The sequence below is a fragment of the Emiliania huxleyi genome (genome assembly GCF_000372725.1).
Source record: "Emiliania huxleyi CCMP1516 chromosome Unknown EMIHUscaffold_182, whole genome shotgun sequence".
Classification (NCBI taxonomy): Eukaryota; Haptophyta; order Isochrysidales; family Noelaerhabdaceae; genus Emiliania; species Emiliania huxleyi.
In genome coordinates this window covers 53,158-76,848 of record NW_005200763.1, presented here as the reverse complement: position 1 = coordinate 76,848, position 23,691 = coordinate 53,158, and the positions used below count along the sequence as shown (strand labels likewise).

At 65.6% G+C, this 23,691-nt stretch overlaps 3 protein-coding genes across 3 annotated transcripts; 2 read left to right on the top strand and 1 right to left on the bottom strand.

The window, feature by feature from the left end:
• The first annotated feature begins 2,134 nt into the window (after positions 1-2,134).
• Positions 2,135-4,954, top strand: ASL1 (argininosuccinate lyase). The gene is made up of 9 exons (XM_005783064.1): positions 2,135-2,600; positions 2,731-2,814; positions 2,886-3,068; positions 3,098-3,229; positions 3,264-3,388; positions 3,460-3,646; positions 3,678-3,883; positions 4,199-4,418; positions 4,652-4,954. Exons 1-9 carry the CDS (start codon positions 2,163-2,165, stop codon positions 4,772-4,774), a joined length of 1,698 nt encoding a protein of 565 aa, XP_005783121.1. The 5' UTR covers positions 2,135-2,162; the 3' UTR covers positions 4,775-4,954.
• Positions 4,955-6,808: 1,854 nt separating this feature from the next.
• EMIHUDRAFT_442407 (hypothetical protein) lies at positions 6,809-8,717 on the top strand. Its single transcript, XM_005783063.1, has 5 exons — positions 6,809-7,132; positions 7,359-7,443; positions 7,971-8,029; positions 8,204-8,260; positions 8,307-8,717. Exons 1-5 carry the CDS (start codon positions 6,872-6,874, stop codon positions 8,454-8,456), a joined length of 612 nt encoding a protein of 203 aa, XP_005783120.1. The 5' UTR covers positions 6,809-6,871; the 3' UTR covers positions 8,457-8,717.
• A 322-nt stretch (positions 8,718-9,039) lies between these two features.
• Positions 9,040-10,646, bottom strand: EMIHUDRAFT_442404 (hypothetical protein; the record flags this gene model as incomplete). Its single annotated transcript, XM_005783062.1, has 4 exons — positions 9,040-9,518; positions 9,632-9,722; positions 9,792-9,850; positions 9,925-10,646. Coding segments are annotated over 4 exons (1,082 nt in total), but the record flags the coding sequence as incomplete, so codon positions are not given.
• Between the last annotated feature and the right edge of the window lie 13,045 nt (positions 10,647-23,691).

Here is a 23,691-nt window from a genome sequence, read left to right as displayed (position 1 = left end):
GGTAGGTAGGTAGGGCGTTTTGGCGCGAGTCAGTGGCAACAGACCCCCTATCCGGCTAGGAGCCGGAACCCTGTCGGCACTGTAACTGTATGGCGTCGCGCCTTGAAGAATTCTTAAAACACAACTCTCACAGCACACTGGCACGACAAGGGCGCGGACTGGCGCGGACTGGCACACACACCGGCTCACCACCGGAGCCGCCTAAGTTACCCCTAAGCGACTCCGTCCGTGAAGAACGGCAATGCACTCCGCACCATGCACAAGAATTACCAGAGGGCACCGACCGTGGCGAGTACCGGCGAGAGAAGCCGAGAGACAAGGGGTCGGCACAGGCAGCGGCGGCGTCGCAGAACGAGGCCGAGGAGAGCGATGAGTCCGCAGAGGACGACGGGGCAGGAGAGAGAGAGAGAGAAACGTGAACGACGAGAGTGGGACGACCGCGAGGTGGCATGAAGGTTGCAGCGAGAATCAGCCGGATAGGGGGTCTGTTGCCACTGGCTGGCCCCTTCCCAGATAGGTAGGTAGGTTGGTCTTGTTTCGCCCAAAAGGGCCCTGCAATAGCCCCGCTATTTTCATCTTTTACCAGGCCGGCCCGCTCGAAACTTATCCTGAGGAGGCCCGCGGACGCTGCCGCTCGCGCCAGGAGCTCGTGCGGGTCGGGTGGGCCATGCTGCTCGACGCACGTGCAGTGGCAGCGGCAACAATTCCGACACCGACACCAGCGCCAATTCCTCTGCTGCCACGCCGTGCGTTTGCATTGACGGCGTCCGCCGCGACGGCTTTTGCAGCGGGTGGCTCTCTGGCTCATCGACGGTGGAGGGCGTGCCACAAGTGCGGCATCCATCTCGGGGTCGAGGTAGCTGCCCAAGCATGCACCGCGTTTGGCTGGTGCAGCCCACACTGCCCACAGGCGCCGTTGGCCTGGGAGTGGTGGGAGAAGAGACCGCCGGAAGCCGAGTGCGAGCTCCCTTTTCACAGCGTGAACCGCAGCCTATCGCCCGGACGTGAGCGGCTGGTGTGGAGCTTTCGCACCGCAAATGAGATGATGGTGTCGGGTTATCTTTACCACAAGGGCGGGGCAGAGTATTGGCCGCATCGCCCCATGGACAAGCCCCCGATCGCGCATTGCAAAGGCGACCCGAAGCTGTGCCCGCACCCGATCGACAAGACGATGTCGAATCAGGGCTGCGGCAACCTCAGTAGGTTCATCGCCCTCTCGCGCAGGAGCGGTCCAGCCGGCGGCGTGCCGCTGGTCCCAGTTGCGCCCAATGAGACCTGGGTGGAGTATCTCGGCCGGCAGTCACTGCGCTCTGGCCTGTTGGCGCATATGGTTCTCTTCAATTTCACGGTCGGCACATCGACCAAGCACTGGAAGGCGTGCACACGCGATCAAACAGCCTGCAAAGCGGTCTGCCTGGACTGGTTTAGCAAGGCCGAGTCGGATAGAAAGCGCGACGCGCTATGGGCTGACATTGCACGCTTCTGGGAGTATGCGCCGACCCAGCAAGAGCAGTTTGTCAACGCTGTGCGCAAGGGCTACGCGAAGCAGGCTCAGGTCAACGCGGCCACTTCGCACGCGACGGCGCACGGGACCCCGGAGAGGGATGAGCTGCTGCGCCACTTTGACGAGCTCGACGCGACCTATTTCCAGGGGCGCCACCGCGCGAGCGACGTCCATCAGTACTGCAGACAGGCTCCGGACTGCAATCCGGCCAGGCCATTGTTCCACGGCGGGCCCGCGGTCTGCCACGCGCGTCGTAGACCAAGACTACTGCGCACGGACCCGCCAGGGTGAGACCAGACACGCTGAAAAAAATCTCTCTCTCTCTCTCTCTCACGCTGTGTGGTTGTGCTGAACACATGGACATGCTGCATGGGAGTCGGGCGGTACATGCCGTAAGCATGCCGTAAGCATACTGCTGCTGCTGCTGCTGTTACCTCCGGTCCACACGGGTACTCCCGTGCTAGGACAACAAGGCCCCACGGTACACGGCGTCTCCACACTAGGCGAGTCACACACACATGTCTCATGTGTCGTGATTGGGATCAAAGCGCTACGAATAAAAGGAAATCGGTGAGGAGAAATACCGCGAAAAAGAAACAACCCGCCGGTAACCGACGCTCGTCGCCTCCACACCCACCCCGACAACCCAGCCGCAGCGATGAGCAAGCTCTGGGGCGGCCGCTTCACCGGCAAGACGGATCCGATCATGGAACGGTTTAACAACTCCCTGGACGTCGACCGCGTGATGTGGTCGGCCGACATTGCCGGCAGCGTCGCGTATGCCACGTCCCTCGAGGCAGCGGGTGTCCTCTCTGCGGCAGAGGCGGGCCAGATCCGCGAGGGGCTGGGCAAGGTGCGCGAGGAGTGGGCCTCGGGCGCCTTTGTCGTCAAGGAGGGCGACGAGGACATCCACACCGCCAACGAGCGCCGGCTGACGGAGCTGATCGGCGCGGTGGGCGGGAAGGTGCACACGGGCCGCTCGCGCAACGACCAGGTGGTCACCGACCTGCGGCTGCACCTGCGCTCCGTCTGCGCCGAGCTCGCCACGGAGCTGGCCGGCCTCGTCACACTCGCCGCCAAGCGCGCCACCGCAGAGGCGACGCCGCCGACGCATAGCCGAGACGTGGCCGAGACGATGCCGAGATGTGGCTGAGATGTGGCGCGGCCGAGATGTGGCGGAGGAAGGCCGAGATGGAGGTAGTCAATGAGTGAGCTCGTCTCGGCAGGTGGACCTGCTCATGCCGGGGTACACGCACCTCCAGTCGGCGCAGCCGGTGCGCTGGTCGCACTGGATGCTCGCCCACGCGCAGGCGGGCTCTCGGCTCGCGGCCGGTGCTGCCAATGACTGGCACCGACAGCAGAGCAGCACGCATGCCGCTAGGCGTGGCGGCGGGACCACGGCAGGCTGGTGCAGGCGGCGGAGAGGATGAACGAGTGCCCGCTCGGCTCGGGCGCCCTCGCCGGCAACCCGTTCGGGGTGGAGCGGGAGAGCCTCGCTTCGGCGCTCGGCTTCGCGCGGCCGACGGCGAGCGGCGACGGACGCGGTGTCAATGCGTCCTCACTGGTATCACACTGCCGTGAGTATGGCTGCAGGCAAACTCGATGGACGCGGTGTCGGACCGCGACTTCGTGGTCGAGCTCTCCGGCTGGGCGACGCTGCTGATGGCGCACCTGTCTCGCTTCGCCGAGGAGCAAGAGTCGTCTCGGCGCGGGAGCCGCGAGGCCGTGATGCAGTGAGACGACGGCACTCTGACGATAGGACATCATCGTCTTCTCCACGCAGGAGTTCGGCTTCGTCAAGTGCGGAGACTCGTACTCGACCGGCTCGTCGCTGATGCCGCAAAAGAAGAACCCGGACGCGGCGGAGCTGCTGCGCGGAAAGGCGTGCGCCTAATTAATTAATAGTTAATAATTAATTAATTAGGAGCTGCTGCGCGGAAAGGCGTGCGCCGGAGGGGCGGGGGCCGCGAGCCTGGTCACCGGGCTCCACCCGCCCCGTGCCGCGGCCAGGCGAACCGCGTGCTTGGCCACCACACGGCCCTGCTGGCGATGATCAAGGGCTTGCCGCTCACCTACAACAAGGACCTGCAGGAGGACAAGCAGGCGCTCGGCGCAGCCTCGACGCCGCGCAGCCAGTGCACTGTCGGAACCACATCGTCCGTGACTCGCGCAGGCGCTCTTCGATTCGCTCGACACGGTGCAAGCCGCCCTCAAGATCACCTCCGGCGTGCTAGCGACGCTGCAGCCAGCGGCGGCGCGCATGCGCGGCGCGCAACAGCTTCCTCTCCCGCTCCTGCCAGCCGTGAGGGGTGCGAGGTCACCCCTCGAGCTGCGGACAGGCGCGCTCAACTCGTTCATGCTCGCCACCGACCTCTCCGAGTGAGCGCGGCACTCGTAGCCGCACCAGCGCACCAGCGCACCAGCGCACCAGCGCACCAGCGCACCAGCGCACCAGCGCACCAGCGCACCAGCGCACCAGCGCACCAGCGCACCAGCGCACCAGCGCACCAGCGCACCAGCGCACCAGCGCACCAGCGCACCAGCGCACCAGCGCACCAGCGCACCAGCGCGCCAGCGCACCAGCGCACCAGCGCACCAGCGCACCAGCGCACCAGCGCACCAGCGCACCAGCGCCTCCCGTGCGCAGGGGCGTGCCCCGTGAGGGCAGCCGCTCACAGCTCCACCCGCGGGCAGGTACCTCGTGCGCAAGGGCGTGCCCTTCCGCGAGACGCACCACGTCGCCGGCCGGGCGGTGCAGCCCGCCGAGAGGAGCTGCAAAGGCAGGAGAGTGGCCGCGGTACATGAGACGCAGCACGGTGCACACCAGGTGCAGCTCGCCGAGGAGAGGAGCTGCGCGTTGACCGAGCTCTCGGTCGCCGACCTGCAGTCCCTCCACCCGCTCTTTGGCGACGACGTGAGCCGCAGCCGTAGCAGGGAGGAGGGAGAGACGCGCGCGCGCGCGCGCGCAGGGGGAAGGGGGGAGGGGGGGGGGGGGCAAGAGAGAAATGGCAGAGCGATGCAGCGCTGAGGTGCACGAGACATCTCGGCTGCACCTCGGCTGTGTCTTTGGCGTGCAGCTGCGCGCGGTGCGGGACTTCTTTGCCGTGCTCACGACTGGCCCGTGACCTGTCGTCTCGTGAGGAGCAGGTGCTCGCCGTGTGGGACTTCGACGCCTCTGTCGAGCGGCGCGACTCGATCGGCGGGGTGAGCAAGCGGCGCGTTCTCGAGCAGGCCGACGCACTCGCGGCGTGGGCCGACGCCGCGGCTTGAAGGGCTGAGTGCGAGCGGCGCGGCGAGGGCGACACCCGGCACCCAGTAGTGGCGGTGCGGGGCGGTCCTCAGCGCTGACTCGGCGCTCCAGACCGATGTGCATGTGCAGTTAGGGAGAGCGGGCGGACTCGAGTAAGGTATTGTGATGAGTATATGCAAGGGCGAAGGTCTGCGATTAGCACGACAGAGTGTTCGCGTTCGGCGCGCACTCCATCCACGTGTCCTCCGGAGCGGCTCGTCTAGCCACAGAGCCGGGGCACTTGGAGCACTTGGAGTGCAGTCGGTATACGGTAACCTCATATCCAGGGCCGGGGAGCTAAGAAGCGCACCCAGCGGGCCAGATGATCGGTATCGGTTTCTGAGCCCTGGCTGTCAGGCTGTCAGGTGCTGTCAGGTGATCTGTCGGGCTGTCGGGCAGCTGTCAGGCACTGTCAGGTGCCTCTGTCAGACCAGCTGTCAGGTGCTGTCAGTGCTGTCGGGTGCTGTCGGGTGCGTGTCTGACAGGCGAGGTGCTCTGTAGCTGTCGGGTGCTGTCGGAGCTGTCGGGTGTTGCTGTCAGACGCTGTCGGAGCTGTCAGAGCTGTCAGGCTGCTGCTGCTGTCAGACGTTGGGCTGTTGCTGTCAGGTGCTGTCGGGTGGTCCGCTGTCGGGGTGCTGTCAGAGCCTGAACACACCAGCCACACTTATGACACTATCAAGAGGAGCCGGGCGGTGGCGGGGGCGCTGACGCCGATGACGCCGGCGGCGGCTACCCAGCTGCCCCCCTCCGCCCTCCTACGGCGTGATCACGCCGGCGGCGGCCGCCGCCTGGGGAGCGCAGATGGCGGCGCAGGTTCAGGCGGCGGCGGCGGCACAGACGGCGGCGGCCACCCCCACCCAGATGCCCTAGGCATATGACTAGGGCCCCAGAAGGCTAGCTGTGGTAGCTTCATTTGTAGTAGCACAGCCGCCGGTGCTAGAGAGGGGTCCGCAGAGCGGTGGGGAGGGAGGGTTGAGAGAGAGACCCATGACCATCCCATGACTACATGGACATGGACCACACTCACATGTCTTTGCATGTAATAGTTTTGTTATACCCTCATGGGGCACAAGAAAGAGGCTCTACGGGGTCTGACTGTGTAGGACGGTCTGTGCTGCTGTCGGGCTGTCAGAGCTGCTGTCAGGCCACTGTGTGTGCTGTCGGGCTGTCAGGCAGCAGTCAGGCTGTCACGTTACACCCGGGTAGGGCCTGAGACAGCGACGGAGCACCTCGCCTGTCAGACTCTGCTGTCAGGCTGTCAGATACGTGCTGTCTGACTGTCAGAGAAAGTGCTGTCAGCGCTGTCAGGCTGTCGGGCACTGTCAGGCGCTGTCCGGGGCTTGCTGTCAGGCTGTCAGACCAGGGCTCAGATCGGGTTGCGGGCTAGAGAGCCCTAGCCCTGGGGGGTGCGCGTTCCCCGCGTTCGCAGAGCGGGAAAGGGCCGTAAAGTAAACACGGTTCTCCGAGGGTTGGTTCTGCGCGCTTTGGGTGTCCCCTAGCGCGCTAGCGGCGGAACGCCCCCTCTACTCGGAGCTAGTAAACACCTCCAGACACAAGCATGACGTAGACTCTCACCCGACATCGCCACTCAGGGCCCCTCCGCCCGGTCTCCCCACTCCCCAGCCCCCCCATCCGAAGGGGCTCCCCTCTCTCCACCCGGTCCTCCCTCCTGTTCGCTTTCCGATGGTCAGGCGTCGGCTGCGGAGCCCGCCTCCCCCTCTTCTGCTTCTTCGGCCGTGGCCCCGCCGCCGTCTCGTCTTCTCTGCCTGATCCCGTTGACTCCGCGGGCGGCCGATCCCGTGCCCGACTCCCCGGGCGAAGGCGGCGGCATTGGATCGCGTCGCCTCCCCTCCCAGATCCTCCCCGGGGGGTCGGGCCGGCTCTCCTTGGTCGACGAATCGCGCCCGCATCCGCGGTCTCTCTATCGTCCTCGGCTCGCCCACAGACAACCCAAGGGAGGGATGGGAGCCGGCTCCTCGTCGGGCAGGCGCGGGTTTCTTTCACGCCTCTGAACGCGGCGACCCGCGACTCCTCCATCACGCAGCGCATCGCTCGCTCTCGCGGCATCGCTCGGTTACATGTCGCTCAATCCGTTCACTCGGCAGCGCGAGAAGCGCGAGGAGAAGCTCGAGGCGAAGCTCGAGGAGCTCAAGGCCGCGCAGGCCGCTCCGCCGCTGTCGGCGCCTATGGCAGATCCGGCCCCGGCCAGCGCCTGGACGCCTGGCCGCGAGGTGGACTACGAGGCGGAGGACATGAACAAGTACCTGCCGGCCTCGGCGCAGGTCGAGCAGGCCGCGCCCACGTGGCAGTCGCGGCCGACAAACTACTACGAGCCTCCGGTGGCTGTCGCCCGCTCACTCGGCTCTGCCCTCCGCCCTCTCCGCCCACTCTACCTCTCTCGCCTCGCTAGCACCTCCGACATATCTGCCGCTGCCACCCGCCCGGTCCTTGCACGGCACGGCAATCGCACCTTCATCGCAGCCGCACGCCGCCTCGCCAGCCCTCCTCACGAGAGCCTCACCAGCAGCCGCCCTTCCCCCGTCCCGGACGGCCGTCGCGCCGCAGTCGCGCGCGTGGCAGTGCGTCAGCAAGCTCCAGTCTGGCTTCATGATCGGCGGTGCCTTGGGCGGCGCCTTTGGCTTCCTGTACGGCGAGAGCAGAGCCGAGAGAGAGAGAGAGAGAGAGAGAGAGAGCGAGAGCGAGAGCGAGAGCGAGAGCGAGAGCGAGAGCGAGAGCGAGAGCGAGAGCGAGAGCGAGAGCGAGAGCGAGAGCGAGAGCGAGAGCGAGAGCGAGAGCGAGAGCGAGAGCGAGAGCGAGAGCGAGAGCGAGAGCGAGAGCGAGAGCGAGAGAGAGAGAGAGAGAGAGAGAGAGAGAGAGAGAGAGAGAGAGAGAGAGAGAGAGAGCGAGAGAGAGAGAGAGAGGGAGAGAGAGCCGAGAGAGAGAGAGAGAGAGCCGAGAGAGAGAGAGAGAGAGGGAGAGAGAGCCGAGAGAGAGAGAGAGAGAGAGAGCCGAGAGAGAGAGAGAGAGAGAGAGAGAGAGAGAGAGCCGAGAGAGAGAGAGAGAGAGAGAGAGAGAGAGGCGATTCCCCGTGTGGGCGCCCGCCGAGAGGGGGAGGGGCGAGGGAGCATACGAGGGAGGGGTGGGCGTCGCCTCACAGCGGGCACAGCTCCTCGGCAGGCACCTTCGCCGCAATCAAGTACAAGCACGTCCTCTACCTGCCGATCGCCGTCCTGCAGGACTCCACACGCAGACAGACTCCACGCAGACAGACACGCGTGCCTCGCCTCGCACCACTCCTCCGAGCCACCCGGCCTCGCAGCCCTCCTCCCTCCCCCCCTCCCCCCCTCCACCCCTCGCCGCCCCGCCACCCCTCACCTCTCCTCACCGCCCCACCACCCCTCGCCCTGCAGGCGGGAGGCGCCTTCGGCTTCTTCCTCGCCTGCGGCACAGCCAGCCGCCGCGAGCAGGTCGAGGCCGCGAGCAGCGCCTCTTCACAGCTGCAGCTGTGAACAGGCACAGTCATCCGCTGCGAGGAGCCGCCTCTCGCGCTGCACCCGCCGGCCGCCGGTGAGGAGCGGCCGAGAACGGCGTGACGCGGCGGCGCGGGGGGTATTGGTTGCGGTATTGGTGGTGGTGGTGGTGGTGGTGGTGGTGGGGTGGTAGCTCGTTGCCGGAGGCGGCGGGGGAGGGCGGGAGGGGCGTAGCTTCGTAGGGGCGGCGGCGGCGGCAACGGCCCAGGCGGAGCGCTGGCCGTCCAGCGGCCGGGCACGTGTGTGGGCAAGGCGGCTTGCGCTTGCGGCGGAGAGTGCAGTGAGAGCGGAGAGGTATAGGTGCTGCTTGGGGGTGCGTGATGCGCGCCGCCCCGCGGTCCCAGGAGTTGGCGATGAGAATACGCTCTAAACATGAAAGCGAGAGAGAGATTTCAACAAAAAACTTATCTCTGAGTGTACTTCTCTCCGCTTGCGCCGCGCACACCCCGCGCTCACGGACTAACCTCAATGCTCAAACGAGAAACGACGCAGGGCGCGGGACACTGGCACGCACCGTCTGCTCTCTGGCATAAAAACCCGCTCCCTCTCGAACAGGCCCCTAGAGAGCGACATAGGGACACGTGACGCGGCGTTCCTCCTTAAACTTTTTTTTGCCGACACACATGTTCATGTAAGGCCGTACATGTGTCGCAAAACTTGAGAATGACTTGTGTGTGTGAAACATAGATAGAGGAATGGCAAGATGCACATACACCCTTTGTATAAGGCGTTTTTGCCCGGAGACTAAAAATGACTGACCGAGCCGGGCGGGCCGTCGACCTCGCTCGCGACACCCACCGCGCCCCACAGCCCACACCGCCTCGCGCGCACCACAAACCACATGCGAAAATGAAGCCACAAGTTCCACGCCGCCTCACCCAGCGGGGGCCGCCTCTGAGTGCGGAAAGGCTGGCAGCGGGGCCCAGGAAGGGTCTGCATCGTCGCGACGTCTGCTCTCGTCCAGGCACACGAGGGCTGCACCGGGTCAGCAGAGGACGCACTCCCCCCCTCCTCCCTTGAGCATCTTTCCGAACTTCTGCACGTTGAACCATGGCTGGGCGGACCCCTTGATCGGGTGGAAGACAGCCGGCACCTCGGCCTGCGCGCGAGTCAGCGCGGCGAGGAAGGCCTCCGGGTCCGCCTCGGGCTCGGGCAGCGGGCCGCATCCGAGGATCAGCTCGGCGAGGTCCTTGGCCTGCAGGCGGAGAGGAGGAGAGGAGAGGAGAGGAGAGAGGAGGAGAGAGGAGGAGGAGAGAGGAGGAGGTGAGAGGAGGAGAGGAGGAGAGGAGAGGAGAGGAGAGGAGAGGCCTGCGATGGCAGCAGCCTCGTCTCGTCGAGCAGGTCGAAGAGCTTGTTGCGGCAGCCGAACTCGCGCGCGGCGTGCAGCGGCGGGCCGTACCTGCTCACGGCGGGGGGAGTGGAGAGACGCGCCCGCTGCCTGGCGCGCGTGTGCGGCGGGGGGCGGCACGTGATCCAGGGAGACACCTTCGCGATCTCCTCCGCCTCGCCCTTGAGGTCGTCGAGCACCTGTCAACCGATCGATCGATCAGTCACCCTTTCCTCAACAGCAGCTCCGCCCCTTCCCAAGTCGTCGAGCTCACCTCGAGCGGCGCCTCGAGGGAGCGGTCGAGGTTCGACCAGTAGTCGACGACGGAGTCCTCGTCCGTGCACAGCCGCACCACCATCCAGACGGGCAGCCGCTGCAGCCGCTGCAGCGCGGCGAGGAAGGAGCTGGCGTCGTTGGGCAGGCCGTCGGTCGCCAGCACGACAACCACTTGCTGGCCGTGCGCTCGCAGCTTGTCCGCGGCGGGCGAGAGGTTGGCCAGGATCTTCTCGACCGCCTCGGTGAGCGGCGTGGTGCCGCGCGGAGAGTCGCCCATCACCTGCTTGAGCCTCGGGACGTCGCAAGCCACGCCCGCGGGGACGGGCAGGTGGCTGCCTCCGCCCGCGCAGACGCTGAAGGTCTGGCCGGCGGGCGTGGGGTTGAGGAGCTGAAAGTCAGTCCGTGCGCCCAGCGTCTCGCTCACGGTGGCGGCCATCACCACGGCGTCTCCGAGCTCCTGCCAGCGGGTGGCGCCGACGCGGGCGAGCTTGCCACCGCTCTTGACGATGCGCGAGCCGCCGCCCGCATTCATCGAGCCACTGTTGTCCACCACCCAGATGCGCAGCGGGAAGGCTTGCGACGACTTGTGCATCTCAAACGCCAAGCCAGGCGGGAAGCCGTCCCGCTGCAGCCGGGCCATGTCGGGCTCGGGAGCAGCGGCGACAGCGTCGACCGCTGTCGCCGCGACTACGGAAGGGCCCGCCACCGGCATGCCCATCGCAACGATGGGATCCGACATGTGCTCCTTTGGTCGCGCCGAGGCGAGTGCGGCCGTCTTGCGTGCGGCGGAGGTTTTCTTTTGCGATTGAACTTTTTTTTAGTGTATGTAGCTCTTACGAACATACCCGTAGGTGAACTGCTGACAGGGTTTGCGATGAGGATTTTCCTTTTTCGCCACAATTTCTTCCCCGCGCGCCAAGTACACCAGGCCTGCCGACAGCAAGAGGAGTACACCCAGGCAAGTGAGGCGGAGACGGCGAGCAGCACCAACACGGCCAAGGATATCTACCTTCATGGGACGGCGTACCTTCGAGCTCGTCCTCGCCTTTGCTCTGGGCGCTTGCGTCACCCAGCTTGTCGGCTTCTTCCGTGCGACGGGTGGCGGCAAAATGCTGTCTGCTGCAAAGGTCCGCTTGCCGAGTGCTCAGGATGCTGCTCTACCGAGTGCGGGCCGCCATCATCAGGAAGCTACTCCTCCTGTACGCTCGCCACCGCCTCCTCTCCCGGTGCCAACGACCAGCGAGATCGAGCAGCAGTTTGCGGCCTCGCGCACGGTCCAGCGGCAGATGGCCGCCTTCAACGCCGAGTGCCAGTGCACGCAGCGCCTGATGGCCCGGCAGGCGGCGCTGCACGCCAACCTCGAGCGCGTGCTGGTGCTGGACGGCTCCGCCTTCCGCTGGGAGGGGCTGGGGAACTCGGGCGTCCGCTGGCTGGGCCTGCTCCGCTTCGGGTTCGCCCTCGAGCGAGCCACGTTCCTCCGGATCAGCCGAGACGAAGACTGCAAGGCGGGCGCGCCAAGCGACAGGACGTGCCACCTCGACCCGGGCAGCTACTTCACGGGCTACGGCGGCGTCGACTGGCACTGGGGCACGCGGGAGGCGGACACCAGGCGGCGGCTGCAGGAGAGAGGCGTACACGAAGAGGTTTACACGATCTCGGGGAAGTGCGTGACGCCAGCGCCGGGACTCCCGGGATGCAGCGTGAGCTCGATCCGCCTCGCCAACGGTTCCGACGTGAGGCTCGACGAGCCGCGCGGGCTGCTCGAGTGGATGCGCGCGCAGCAGGCGCCGTGGATCCGGCTGGTGCTCGAGCGGCAGGAGGCGCTCGAGTTCACCTACAAGGGGGAGAACCTCCGGGCGCCTGATATGCTGCCGCTGCAGCGCTGCCCAGCCTCGGGCGCGCCCGACTTCTCGAGCCGCGAGATGTCGCTCAAGTGCGAGGCCTTCGCGGCGCTCACGCCGCGCCCGGTGCTGATGGAGGCGCTCCTGCCAGTGCTGCGGCGCCTGGACGCGTATGACGTGGTGGTGGGGGTGCACGTGCGGACAGGCTACTCCGACTGGGCCTTCCGAAACTCGGACGCCTCCTTCACCAAGCAGCCCGCGTCAGCGCCGGCCAACCCGGCAGCGTCCGCTCTGCCAGCGAGCGGCTCGCCCACAAACGCCCCGCCGCACGTCCTCGAGCACTGGAGCAAGCTCGACGGCTTCCTGCGCAACTGCAAGACCGAGGCTCCAAAGGGGCGGCCGTGCTTTAACTGGGAGTCTCCGGGCAAGCAGCGGGCGCCGACCGTCGCCGATGCTGCAGCCTGCCGCGTCGGCGGGCGGCGGGGCAACTTTTCGCTCGCGCACACGCCCGACGGCACGCTCACGGCGCTGCTCTCGTGCGCGGCGCGGCTCGGCGAGTCGCTTCGGGGCGCCGAGGCGCAGCGGTGGGGGCTGCTGGTGCTGTCGGACGCGCCAGCCGTGCCGTCGCTCGCCGCCGCGCACCCGTCGCTCGCCGGCCGCGTGGTGACCACTCCTTCACCAAGAGCGGGACTGATGTCCGTGGGCCACTCCTTCACCACGCGGGACCTCTTGGTGACCACAGGTGACCACGGACGGCATCGGCCGGCTGGGCCACTCTTCCTTCACCAAGAGCTGCTCGGCGGCGGACGCGCGCTGCTTCTTCGGCGCGGACCCCGGGGGCGTGTGGACCCGCTCGGTCGTCGACTTCTACGTCGCTGGCTGCGTGGACGGCTTTGCGAAGGCGCTCTTCACCTCCTTCATCTGGACGACGATGCGCCGCAACTTGCTGTGCTGCCGGCCGGGCGCGTTCGTGCAGTGGATGGGCTGGTACGACCAGACCTACTCCCACCGCGATCTGCCCATGCTCGACGGCGAGTTCATGGAGGCGCTCTCCACGGTCCAGCAGGCCGCCGATGCCTCCGGCGCCGCGGCGGCCGGCCCCGCGGTTCCCGCCGCCGCCAGTGCCGGCGCGGAAGAAGGCGTGGAGGGGCTCGACAGCGGATGGCTGCAGCGTGCAGGTCCCAAATGACGTGTGAGCGTTAGAGTTGTTTGGTATTGCTCTAAAAACACGACACACACAGTGCAACGGGAGTGAGAAACGCATTTCTGTCTTCATTCTTTTTGCTGGGTCGACCTCCAACTGCTGGGGATCGAGAAGCGGGACGACCGCAAGGGTGACCTCACTGGCACTCGCCCCATTGGCATCCCCGCGGCTATCCGCCGCCTCGCCAACCGGGTCCTCATGAAGCACCTCAGCTCCGGCATGTGCGACCTCTTCACCGGCCGCACTGCCGACACGCGCCGCCTCATCGTGGTGCCGCAGGCACCTCGGGGGTCAGGGGCTGCGCAGATCAAAAAACAAAAAAGTTGTAGTTGATCAAGAACAAGATTGGGTGAGGGTATGTTCAGGGTTGGGTCACACAGGGAAAAACAATTACAGGGCAAGAGCGCGCGAGAGGCGAGGGCGGAGGGCGAGGGGACCCCAGCCGAATTTGAGTGACACTTCCTTGATGAGCGTTTCTTCAATACGCAAACGTCGTGTACTGATAGTTATCGGCCCTACCGCCCACAGCGAGGACCTGCAGCAGCGCCCGGCGCAGCGCCGGCCACGGCAGCCGCAAGTCCATGTTGTAGCCAACCCTGAGCCAACCTTGCCCTCGCCGGCCACCGCCATGCTCCTGTTCTTTGTTCTCAGCTGGTAGTGCAGCACGGCGGGAGGGCCTCCGCCCTCGGAGGAGAGGAGCTCCTTGTACATCTGGCACGGGCAGCCCGCCCGGTGGACGGGCATCACCTCGAGCACGCTGGTGGCTGGACCCGCGGTGCAGTGCAAAAGCGTTCACCATGTCGGCGCCGTGGGGGGTGACCATCACGTCGGAGTCCGCGATCACGGGCAGCGACGCCACTAGCCCGACTCCAAAGTTGTGCGACACGCAGCGCACGCGCACTGCCGCGTGCGGCGACGGCGGCCGCCAGCCGTCGCACTCCGCCATCAGCGCCTCCAGGTCTAGCAGCCGGCGACGGCCTGTCCGGTTGGCGAGGACGACGCGAAGAAGGCCTGGCGGCCCAGGGCTAAAGAAAGAAAGAAAGAAAGAAAACACACAACTCAAGAGAGCTAAATTCTTCTTTCAATTGAGTTCAAATTTTCTCCTTTCTGCGCGTGCTGCGTAACTTCTTCTGGTTTGCAATAGGCCGGAGAGGCCGCCTCAAAACGTCCGACGGGTGGACCCGGTGCGCTCTCACGCGCTACCCCTGCTACATTGGGAGCCTGCGGTGGTTGCAGGAATGGTCATTGACGCTTCCTCCTACCTGCGGGCTCACTCACGATCGCCCTCACCAGACCCCACGCTTGCGGTACATGCTGACCGCGGCCCGTCAACCTGCCTGCAGGAGGAATTGGCCGACTCAGTGAGTCTACCACCTGGCGTGTGCCCCACCGCACCCCGCGCCACTTCCCAGCTGAATCTGTCGGTGGTGCTCTCTTTTGAGCCACTGCCCTGTGACGGAATATCTCTCGTTTCTCTATCGCATTCGACACCTCGGCGGGACGCCGTGCACGCATGCTCACAGCCCCACCACCCCGCAGCCGCCCCGTCTCTCGGGCCGCGTCCCCTACCTCACTCAGGCCTTCTCCCACCTCGGCCCCCCGCAGGCTCTCGCGACCCTACCGCGCGACCCTGTCGCTCCTCCTCTCGAGTGCGTGCACCCCCCCCCAGCCGCGCCACACCGCGCGAATCCCAGCCCCCGCCACTCGTCGTCCGCGCGCGCTGCTCGCCTCGCAGTCGCCGCCGTTGGCGACCACGGAGCGGGCTCTCCCCAATGGGGGGGGCTACGAGATATCGGTTGGGTTCCGACGACCGTTACTTCGTGTCTCCGTTGGTCGCCGCGGCAGCGGCGGAGGCAGCTAGGCCGACTTTCTTTCCTCCCCACCGCCCCCCTTCTGGCCACTTTAGCCCCCTCCTCACTTTAGCCCCCCCCCCCCCCCCCCCCCCGGGATGCAACAGGTCCGAGCCGACCCACCCTCGTAGGAGGCGCGCGCCGCGCCCTGTTCTCTCCACTCCCATATGCGCCACCAGCGTTTCTTGACTGCTCCCACTACCTTCCCTGAGGAAGCTACCTGCTGTGACAAGAACAGTCTCGCTACGTGCTGTCTCCACACCACTGGCCCTCATCGCGACAGTGCACCAGAATTTAGCGTGACACTGGGGGGTACGGTGGTATGTCACGCACGCGAGATTGCAATCTCCCCAGGGTTCGGCTCCTGTGTGAGTAGGGACCTCGCACACTCCCTACCTCACCAACCCCACTCCCACCCCATGCAGGACCACTGCTCGCTTTCCTCGCTCTACCCTCTTCCTCACCCACTTCCTCTCCCCCCATGCCCCCTCCTTGTGTGGGATCGAGTTTGCCCCTCGTCCGAGGCGCGAGCTCGCCGTGCACCGCCTGATCTTTCCCCTCTCCCCTCCCATATGCCCTCCGCCTCGACACCATCGGCGTGCCCAACGCCGCCCCTCCTGCGCCTCGACCTCCTCCCTCCTCCCCTCTTCTGTCGCCTCACTACTTGCGAGACTGCAGGGCTGACCCCTCGTGGGGCTGACCTCCAGGCAGTGCAGTAGGGTTCCGCCTACTCCCCCCCCCTCTCCTCCCCTCCTTCCCCCTACCTCTCCCCGCATGCGCCCTCCCTCACCAACCCTTTGCCTGCCCCGTGCAGGGACCGTCACCCGCTCCTCTATCCTTCCCCTTCAGCTCATCCGTCATTGCTCCGCCGCGCCTCGCCGAGATAACGCCGAAGCTAAAAAAGAAACCTTTCCTAGCGGTCTCGTCTTAGTTCTGGCAGCGTCGGCGCCGACCTGCCCCCGCGCTGGCCACGCATCATCGCGATCAATCGCGTAACGGGAGGCTCGCTGGGTTTTGTGGCTTTTTGCGCGGCTTTTTTGGATTTTCTCCCGCCTTCTCCTACTCCAGTCTCTTGGGTTTTTTTTGAGAGCGCCTTCGTTGTTAATAGTACAAACCCAATGGTCCCTTGCGTTTTTATTTCGTTCGGACGAAGGCGGCGGAACTAGTGACAGACGTATACAGCATAATGACATTTCATTATTTAATCTACTGGAAGCGCCGAGAGCCGAGATTGCCGTGGGACCGTTCAGAACGACAAACGAGGAGGGGAACAGGGGGGCCGGTATCACCCATTCTGTCCCTCTTGGGTAACTCGGGTAATCTCAGGTAATATTTGACCGCGTGTAGCGGGCAGGAGCGGGCACACACTCACACACAGACACACACGCACACGCACACACACACACACCGCACAAACACACATTGTTAGTGATCTCGGGTGATCTCGGGCAACCTCGATCCTCGTGTAATCTCGGGTAATCTCTCGGGTGATGATTTGATCTGGCTAGTTCCATTTGCATTTCACTCTCTGACACGCTACTCTTGAAAACGTCCAACGGAGCTCCGTGTTGCTCCCAGCGCCCTCCCCCGCGCTTCCTGCGGCCCTAGCCGATGGTACTAGCATGGGAGGTCATCTGGCTTACCGCGAGAGCGACCCAACTCGTCGACATCGTCCGATGATGGTGCCTCAAAGTCAGCCTTCGGAGGCTATCGTGGGGTCGAGCCGGCAGTAGCCGTGACATGTGGTTCCACCACCCCTCGTAGTCTTTGCCTCTGACCGCCACCGTTCCCAGGCTGCCTAATGGGATGGAAAGGAAGGCTCGGCGAGCGTATAGAAGCGTGCTCGACCTCGTCGTGGCAACCTGCACGGCATCGCTGGCAGGCGCGATGAGCGTCGTGCCAACTTTCGACGCGCCGGCTTCTTTTTCGAAATCTAGGCCGCATGCCATCGTATTTGAGCACAAGCTTGGACGACGAGCCTGACGCCTCCTCCGGCACGCAGCCGGAGGGGACTCACGCTCTCGCTCCGCTCGACGACGTCCAGGGCACGCGCTTGTTCGAGCCCTCTGCTCCCGCCGTGGCTAGCCGCGCTGAGGAGCTCGCAGCTGCGCACCGGGCTGCGAACCTTGCAATACCTTCGCGGGCAAGCATGGATGGCTGCATCCAGTGCCCGTCGGCGAACCGCGGTAACCGAATAGAGAATCTTCCCTGCGGCCACGGACCGTTTCTGTGCGCGCGCTGCAGCCAAGAGATGAAGGCAGCCCTCGCCGTTCGCCACATCACACGCGATGTGCTGAAGCTCCTGTGCCCGACGTGCCATCCCCGAGGCGGCGACGGCCGCTAGAGCCGCGCACCGTCACGTCTTCTGTCCGGTGTCCGCGCCGAGCAGTGAAGTGCAGGTATCTGCGTCTCGTTGTGTGACAGCCCGGAGAGATACCTCTGCGCTAGTCAGCTAGTAGTCTCCCACTCCGCACGCTCGCGCCCTCCCTAAGTCGAGTCCTCTCTCTTTGTACATACATGCCTCTGCAAACGCCCGCGCGCTCTTTGTTTGTGTGAGATCACCGAGCAGCTCTGCAGCAAACGTGGGGCTCCGGCTCAGGTCGTGGGGCATAGCTCGGGTGTAAACGGGGTCTGGGGCGGGAGCCCCAGCCGGGGTCTGGGGCGGGAGCCCCAGCGGGGTGCGGGGCAGAGCCCCGCGAAGAAAATTTTGACGATTCTTAGCTCAAAATACACAAGATCTCCATCCTAAATCGCAATCTCTACGAGCATCGATCGAGGATGAAGCGCTCGTTCCCAGTGGGGATCTCCCACAGCTGATCGGGCGGGTCGGCGCGCTGCGTCTGTACGCGCCGTGCGATGCCTTGGAGCGCGACCCGACCGGACCGTCGCACCACATCCAAAGCGGCGCCGCCACCGAGCGGCGCAACCAGCTGCATCTCCACGTTGATCATGCGCAGCTCGGACGAGTTGAAGGTGAGGACTGCGGGTCCCTCTGGCGCGGCGCCTTCCGCAGCCGCGCCTGCCTCGGCGGCGCCTCGCCCCCCGCGCCTACCGCCACCACGCCCGCGTCCCCCACCGCCGCTGCCACCACGCCCCACAGCAGCAGCAGCAGCAGCGGGCGTGGTGTCGGCGCCGGGGCGCCACGCCTTGAAGATCCGCCGCTCGTCGCCACCGCTCACGTCTCGATCGAACCACTCGACCTCGATCTCCATATCGCCGGGATCGTAACGCACCCTCCCGCCTGTGCCTGCGACGCTGCCACCCGTCTGAAAGGGAGGCCTGAGAGCGACGGCGCGGCCGATCCAATACTGGTCCGGGTCGTCCTCGCCGCGGTTCTGCACCGCAACCCACACCGCGTTCGTGCTCTTCGCGAAGTGCGCCTTCAGCTGATCTCGGAGGGATCTAGAGAGCTGGCGGGTACGGGCCTTGGAGGAGGCTACGCCGGCAGCGTCCGAGCGCGCCACGCTGGTCTCCCTCCACCGCAAGCCCGGCGACGAGCAGCCGTGGCAGCGGTAGTTGGAATCCATGGTACCCTCGCCAGGAGCCGACGCCTGCATGCACGCGTCGCACCAGCACGCGAACGGCCGCTGAAGAGTCACGCCCTCACGCACGGGCATGAAGAGGAACGTCTTCTTCATGCCGGGCATCGACTCAAAGTCCTGTCCGACGGGGCGGATGATCTCAGCCGTCGGTGTGTACGACACCACGACCTCATTGATCGTCTTCTTGAGGTGCGACTGGACAAACTCGTCCGTGTTAAACCGCGCCTTGACGTGCTCCGCAACCTGCTCCGGCGACAAGATCTGCTCATCGGCCGTGAGCACCGTCTTCATCTCGGGCCGATGGTCGACAATGTCCTGTGGCAGAAGCAGGAGGCGCGGTGAGAGCGAGCGAGAGTTACGAGAGAGGGAAAGAGACGCCCACGCCTGCCGCACAGTGCGCTTGATCCACGCGCCAATGCCGTCCCAGACGCCCTTGCCATGGCCGGGCGCGCCAAACTCCCAGTAGACTCGAAAGGTGAGCGGCTTGCCGTCGGCTCCAGAGACGCCCATTGCCCAATCCTTCAGTCGCGCGGGCAGCTTGGTGACGTAGTTCATCGTCTTGCTCGACTTGAAGTGGCTCGGCGCGTTGTCCGAGTGCATGTGCCAGGCAAAGAAGGTCTCCGTGCCCGGCCGAACATACTGCTCCTCGAGGTAGTCAATCGTCTTGTTGATGAAGGTCTGCGCGGCGTAAGAGTCGTGGGTCTTGTCGTTCGAGACGTGGACAAAGGCCTTAGTGTGCAGCTTGCGGTGGCGAAGGTAGCGGCGTTCGACATACTCGAGAGGGTCGTCATCGCTCGCACCATGGCGTCGCACGCCGTACCGAAGTTGCTCGGGGTCGGTCGCGGCGCGCTCCGCGGCGGACGGCACGGCCATGACCTCGGCGTAGCAGGAGCCCTTGGCGGGGATGATCGAGTCCGGCTCCGAGGCATCGGCAGGCTCGATGGTGACAGCGCAGTTGAGATCTAGATTGGAGTTACGGCTCTTCCATGCGGCGCTCTCCAGCCACGAGATGACCTGAATGAAGAGCGTGTAGCTCATCGGCGACCAATGATCCGACTGGATGGAACGGCCACGGGGCGGCGGTATCGTTCCGTCCATCGCAAAGTCGACGTCAGATTGGATCCAGCCCGGCCCGCGATTGCGGTTGAACTCGGCGGCCATCGCCTTTTGACGGGCAACGGTGAAGCGGTGGTGCGGGAATTTTCGCATCACGTCGCGCTCAAAGTCGTCAAGGAACTGCACGAGGGTGCCCGTCTTGGATTCGTAGGTCGGCTGCTTGGCCTCGCCGGGCGAGGTCGACTTGGACGAGCGGATGCGGATCCACTTGACCTCCGACTGGAACTCCTTGGGCGCGCTAGCCAGCACGTTGCCGTCCTTGTCGACCACGTGCTTGCGGAGCGAGGCCGACCACAAAGTTTTGAAGCCGCAGCGGCTGCAGGTGCCGTTGATGCACGCCTCCTTGCCCGGACCGTCGAAGGCGCCAGCGCAGAGCGAGCGCTTGACCATGTCCGACTTGGACGGCAGCTTGCAGAACGACAGGAGGTTGAGCAGCGCGGCCTTGCCGGCCCAACCGTCGACCTCTGACTCGCCATCGTCGTCGCCGTCGGGCGCGTCGTCGGCGTCAGCGGAGGGCGGATCGAGGAGCGGATCGAAAAGCTTAGGCAGCGAGTGGAGCACCGTCTGGAAGCCCTTAAAGTTCTCACACTGCTTGCACAAGCACGTCTCCTGCTTGGCGCGGCGCACGTACCACGGGCGAAGCTTCTTGAAGACCGAGAAGGAGATCTTGATGGGGCAGTCAAGACGGGCGCAGTAGAGGGCGTACAGCGCCGAGTACCTGCGTCGGGGGAGGACAGAGGGCGTGGTGGGAGGCGGAGCGAGGCGCTCGACGACCGGGCGGAAAGAGCGAGGCGCGATGGAGAGAGAGTGCGGGGAGTCTCACTTGGCGTACACCATCAGAGCCTGCGCCTCCTCCTCACTTGGCGTACACCATCAGAGCCTGCGCCTCCTCGTAGAGGTTGACACCCACGCGCCGCCGTACCCGATCCCGCTGAGCTGGGGAGCGGGCACCCTCGTCGTCAAAGAGCTTCTCGACGGCGGCCCGCGCCTTCTCCATCGTGGCGTCGCCACGCTCGGCGCGCGGGTTCGGGCGAAGCGACGGCGGCGCGCGGCGGAGGCGCGCGCTACCCTTCGGGAAGGCATCCTTGCCGGCTGCGTCCGTCCCCTTGTAAATGCACGTGTACTCCCGAGCAGTCTCGACGCCGCCCGCCGAGAAGCCAAGCTTGCAAGTGTCGGCCTCGTAGTCAATCTCGAGGACAGTGCAGAGCTGCCCGCGCGAGGTGGCGGCGTCTCCCACTTGGAGACCAAACGACGACCATTCCTTGCCCTTCTCTACCGCCGCGTCAAAGGCTGCGCGGGTAGCCGTCGCCTTCTCGAAGGCGCGAGGACGGCTCTTGTCCTTGCCCCGATACCCGGGCTTCACGCCGAGACGGGCGCTCACGCGGTTGCCCCAGCCCCTCGGGTCGCTCGCCTTTGCCTTCTCGGGGGCGACTGCCGCGAGAAGGAGGAGGTAGTCGTGTTGCTGCTCCGCCGAGCCGCAGCGCTTGTGCTCGCTGAGCGCGTCTCGCAGCCGGTCGACGATCTTTTCGTCCGTCTCGGCCTGCTTAAAGCGCTCGGCGTCGAGCGAGAGATGGAGTGCCACACCCACCTGAGCATAGGAGCGTGTCGGATGAGGAGAGGGCGACTTGAGTGGAGAGTCTCCCATAGGCACAGCAGGCACGCGGAGCACCTGTTTGACGACGCCAAAATGGTTCGCACACCGCGCGAGCATATACGCGACCGCAGCGCGCGAGCCAGCGGCCCAGCTCTGCAACGCACCAAAGACACCGCGCCGCCAGTGCAGGTGCCACCCGCGCGTGTCGTCGCCCTTCTGTAGCCCGACCTGAGCTGCCTGAGTGGGGATCTCGAAATCGCCCTCCTTGGGCACCTCGACGGCACGCCGCTTCTGCTCCTTGGTCTCGAGCTCGTTCCACTTTGCCGTCGACCACTTCGGGTAGCTCAGCTCGGCGTCACCCTCCTCCACCTTTTGCTTCTTGCGCGGGAGCCCGGCCGACTCGCGAGCGTCATCAGCCGCCTCCTCAAGCCGAGTCACCTCTGCCTCTGCTTTCACAACCGATGCATTGGCAGACTCGAGCTGCTGCTCGAGCTCGCGCCGAGTCTCCCGAGCCGCCGCCGCACGGGCCTCAGCCGCCTCCGCCTCCGCGACCTTAGCCGGCAACTGCTGCGCCGCCGCCATCGCCGCAAACGCGTTGGCGGGCGCCGACGGCCCGGCTTCGGTAGCCTCCGCCGCAGCAGCACGGGCCGCCTCCGCCGCGACGACGCACTCCGCCTTCGCGCCGTGCTTGGTGTTGATCAGGTCGAGCAGCGAGACGGCGCATTCTGCGAGGGTCGTCCGTTTCAACGTGACTTGGCGCTGCTCACTTCTACAGCTAGAATGCGCAGCTCGACACCACAGCCTGGCACACACGCCTCCGCGGTCGCCGGAGAGCTGCTCAATCCTCTCGACGTGGGGCGACGCAAGCAGTGCGCGGACCGCGGTCTCGAGATTGGCCCCGTCCTCAGAGCCGGAATTGATGACGTTGGTGACCCACTGGGGTAGAGTCGCCTCCATGAAGCGGATGGCTTCGTCAGCCTCACCGCCATAGAGCCAGCGGCTGACGCTGCGGAAGAAGCCTTTGAGCCAGCGGCGGACACTGCGGAAGACGCCCTTGAGTGCCGAGCATACGCGAGTGACCATCGAAGGGCGTCGCTCGGTCATGGCTCTCGCCCACGCCCTGCTCCGTGCTCGGCGCTGCACTCGGGACTGTGCCCGGCGGTGTCCTGCACGTGCCTTGCGCAAGGCGCCGCACCCAAGCCGCCTGGAGAAGCGAGCATTGGAAGCGCGCATCTGACGTTCCCGCAGGTGGGCCGGGTAGCGCTTCCTCGACGGCATGCGGCGAGAGAGGCGCATCGTAAGCTTGGTCGGAGGGATCTGCTGCTCGGGAGCAGGCTCGAGAGGGGAAGAGCGGCAGCAGGAGCAGCAGGAGCAGCAAGAGCTGCAAGGGACCGATCGGCGGTGACGCCGAGCGACTGCGCAAAGGCCAATCGCTGCTGCTGCGCCGACGAGAGCGGCGACGCGAGGCTGCTGGCAGCTGGCAGAGCGAATCGCGATTCCGGCGGCCGCCGTCAGCCCGCCGACACCGACGGCCGAGCTGAGGTCAAACTCCTCCACACGTTGGACCAGCCATGCGTCGGCCACGGCGACGAGACGTCTGCATGCAAACAGCTCGCCACCCGGACGATTGAACATGCCAGCTGGGCTCTACCAGGGCTCTCGTGGCCCCGTGGCGCGTGCCCAGGTGGAACAGGGCGGGCTGCGGCGGGCGCAAAACTATTCACAGCTAATGAAAACTATAAAAACTCGCGGCTTCAACAAAGTTTGAGGTGGCTTCGTCCTCAGCACCATCAAGACAGCTCTATTCACACCCTTTTTGGTTTGAAGCCACTCGGGGATGCCCGTTTACACCCAACCGACGAGTCGCTGGGCCCTCTGACCTGAGCCGGAGCCTGAGGTGCCGGCTTCCGATCGTCGCCGATGGCGATGCCGAGAGAGAGGTGTGCACCCCGCGCGGTATAAAACGTAACCCCGGTATGCCGTAAACCGTATCGACGGCTTTACAGACGCCACACGGCGGAACGAGGGAGCCTCTCGACACACGACACCGCTCGACTCTCGAGCTGCAGCTCTCGAGCTCCCCCACAGAGAGGCGGTCGCACAGAGATACAACTCGCACAGAGATCCAGGTACACAGTGCGCGCGAGTCGAGTTTCATGACAGGAGCGCGACCTTGAGGCGTTTCGAGGGTGGCGCACCGCCCTCGTCGTCTGTCTCCTCGATGACGCAGTCCTCGCCGCCTCCCTCCGCGCCGCCCTCGCCGCCAACCACGTCCATCACTTCGGGTGTCACATCCACGCTGTGCATCTCGACGCGCAGGGGTGCGCGCACGAGCTCAAAGCTCGGCTCGTCCGCAAACGAGAGGCCGTTGCCCGACGCGCGCGAAACCAGCGGGTGGATGAAGTCTCCGACGAGCATCTCGCAGGTGCCGACGTGCACGAGCGGGAATGAGTGCCAATCGGGAGGCTCCCCTTCCGGCACCGCTCCCACATACACTATGGGAACGGTGCCGCCGCGTCCGCGCCGCACTGCGACGGGTCGCTTGCTCGCCGCGGCAAGCAGCGCCCGCCCGCCGGCGATGACGGCCAGCCGGAAATGAGCGCACTGGCGGCCGGCGT

Excerpts from the sequence above, each read along its gene's own strand:
- EMIHUDRAFT_442407 (XM_005783063.1), top strand. The coding sequence starts at position 6,872 with ATGTCGCTCAATCCGTTCACTCGGCAGCGCGAGAAGCGCGAGGAGAAG. Across the intron at positions 8,030-8,203 it reads TGCCGATCGCCGTCCTGCAG|GCGGGAGGCGCCTTCGGCTT; the intron begins GACTCCACACGC and ends CTCGCCCTGCAG. Across the intron at positions 8,261-8,306 it reads CAGCCAGCCGCCGCGAGCAG|GCACAGTCATCCGCTGCGAG; the intron begins GTCGAGGCCGCG and ends AGCTGTGAACAG.
- ASL1 (XM_005783064.1), top strand. The coding sequence starts at position 2,163 with ATGAGCAAGCTCTGGGGCGGCCGCTTCACCGGCAAGACGGATCCGATC. Across the intron at positions 2,601-2,730 it reads CCAAGCGCGCCACCGCAGAG|GTGGACCTGCTCATGCCGGG; the intron begins GCGACGCCGCCG and ends TCGTCTCGGCAG. Across the intron at positions 3,389-3,459 it reads GAGCTGCTGCGCGGAAAGGC|GGGCGGGGGCCGCGAGCCTG; the intron begins GTGCGCCTAATT and ends CGTGCGCCGGAG.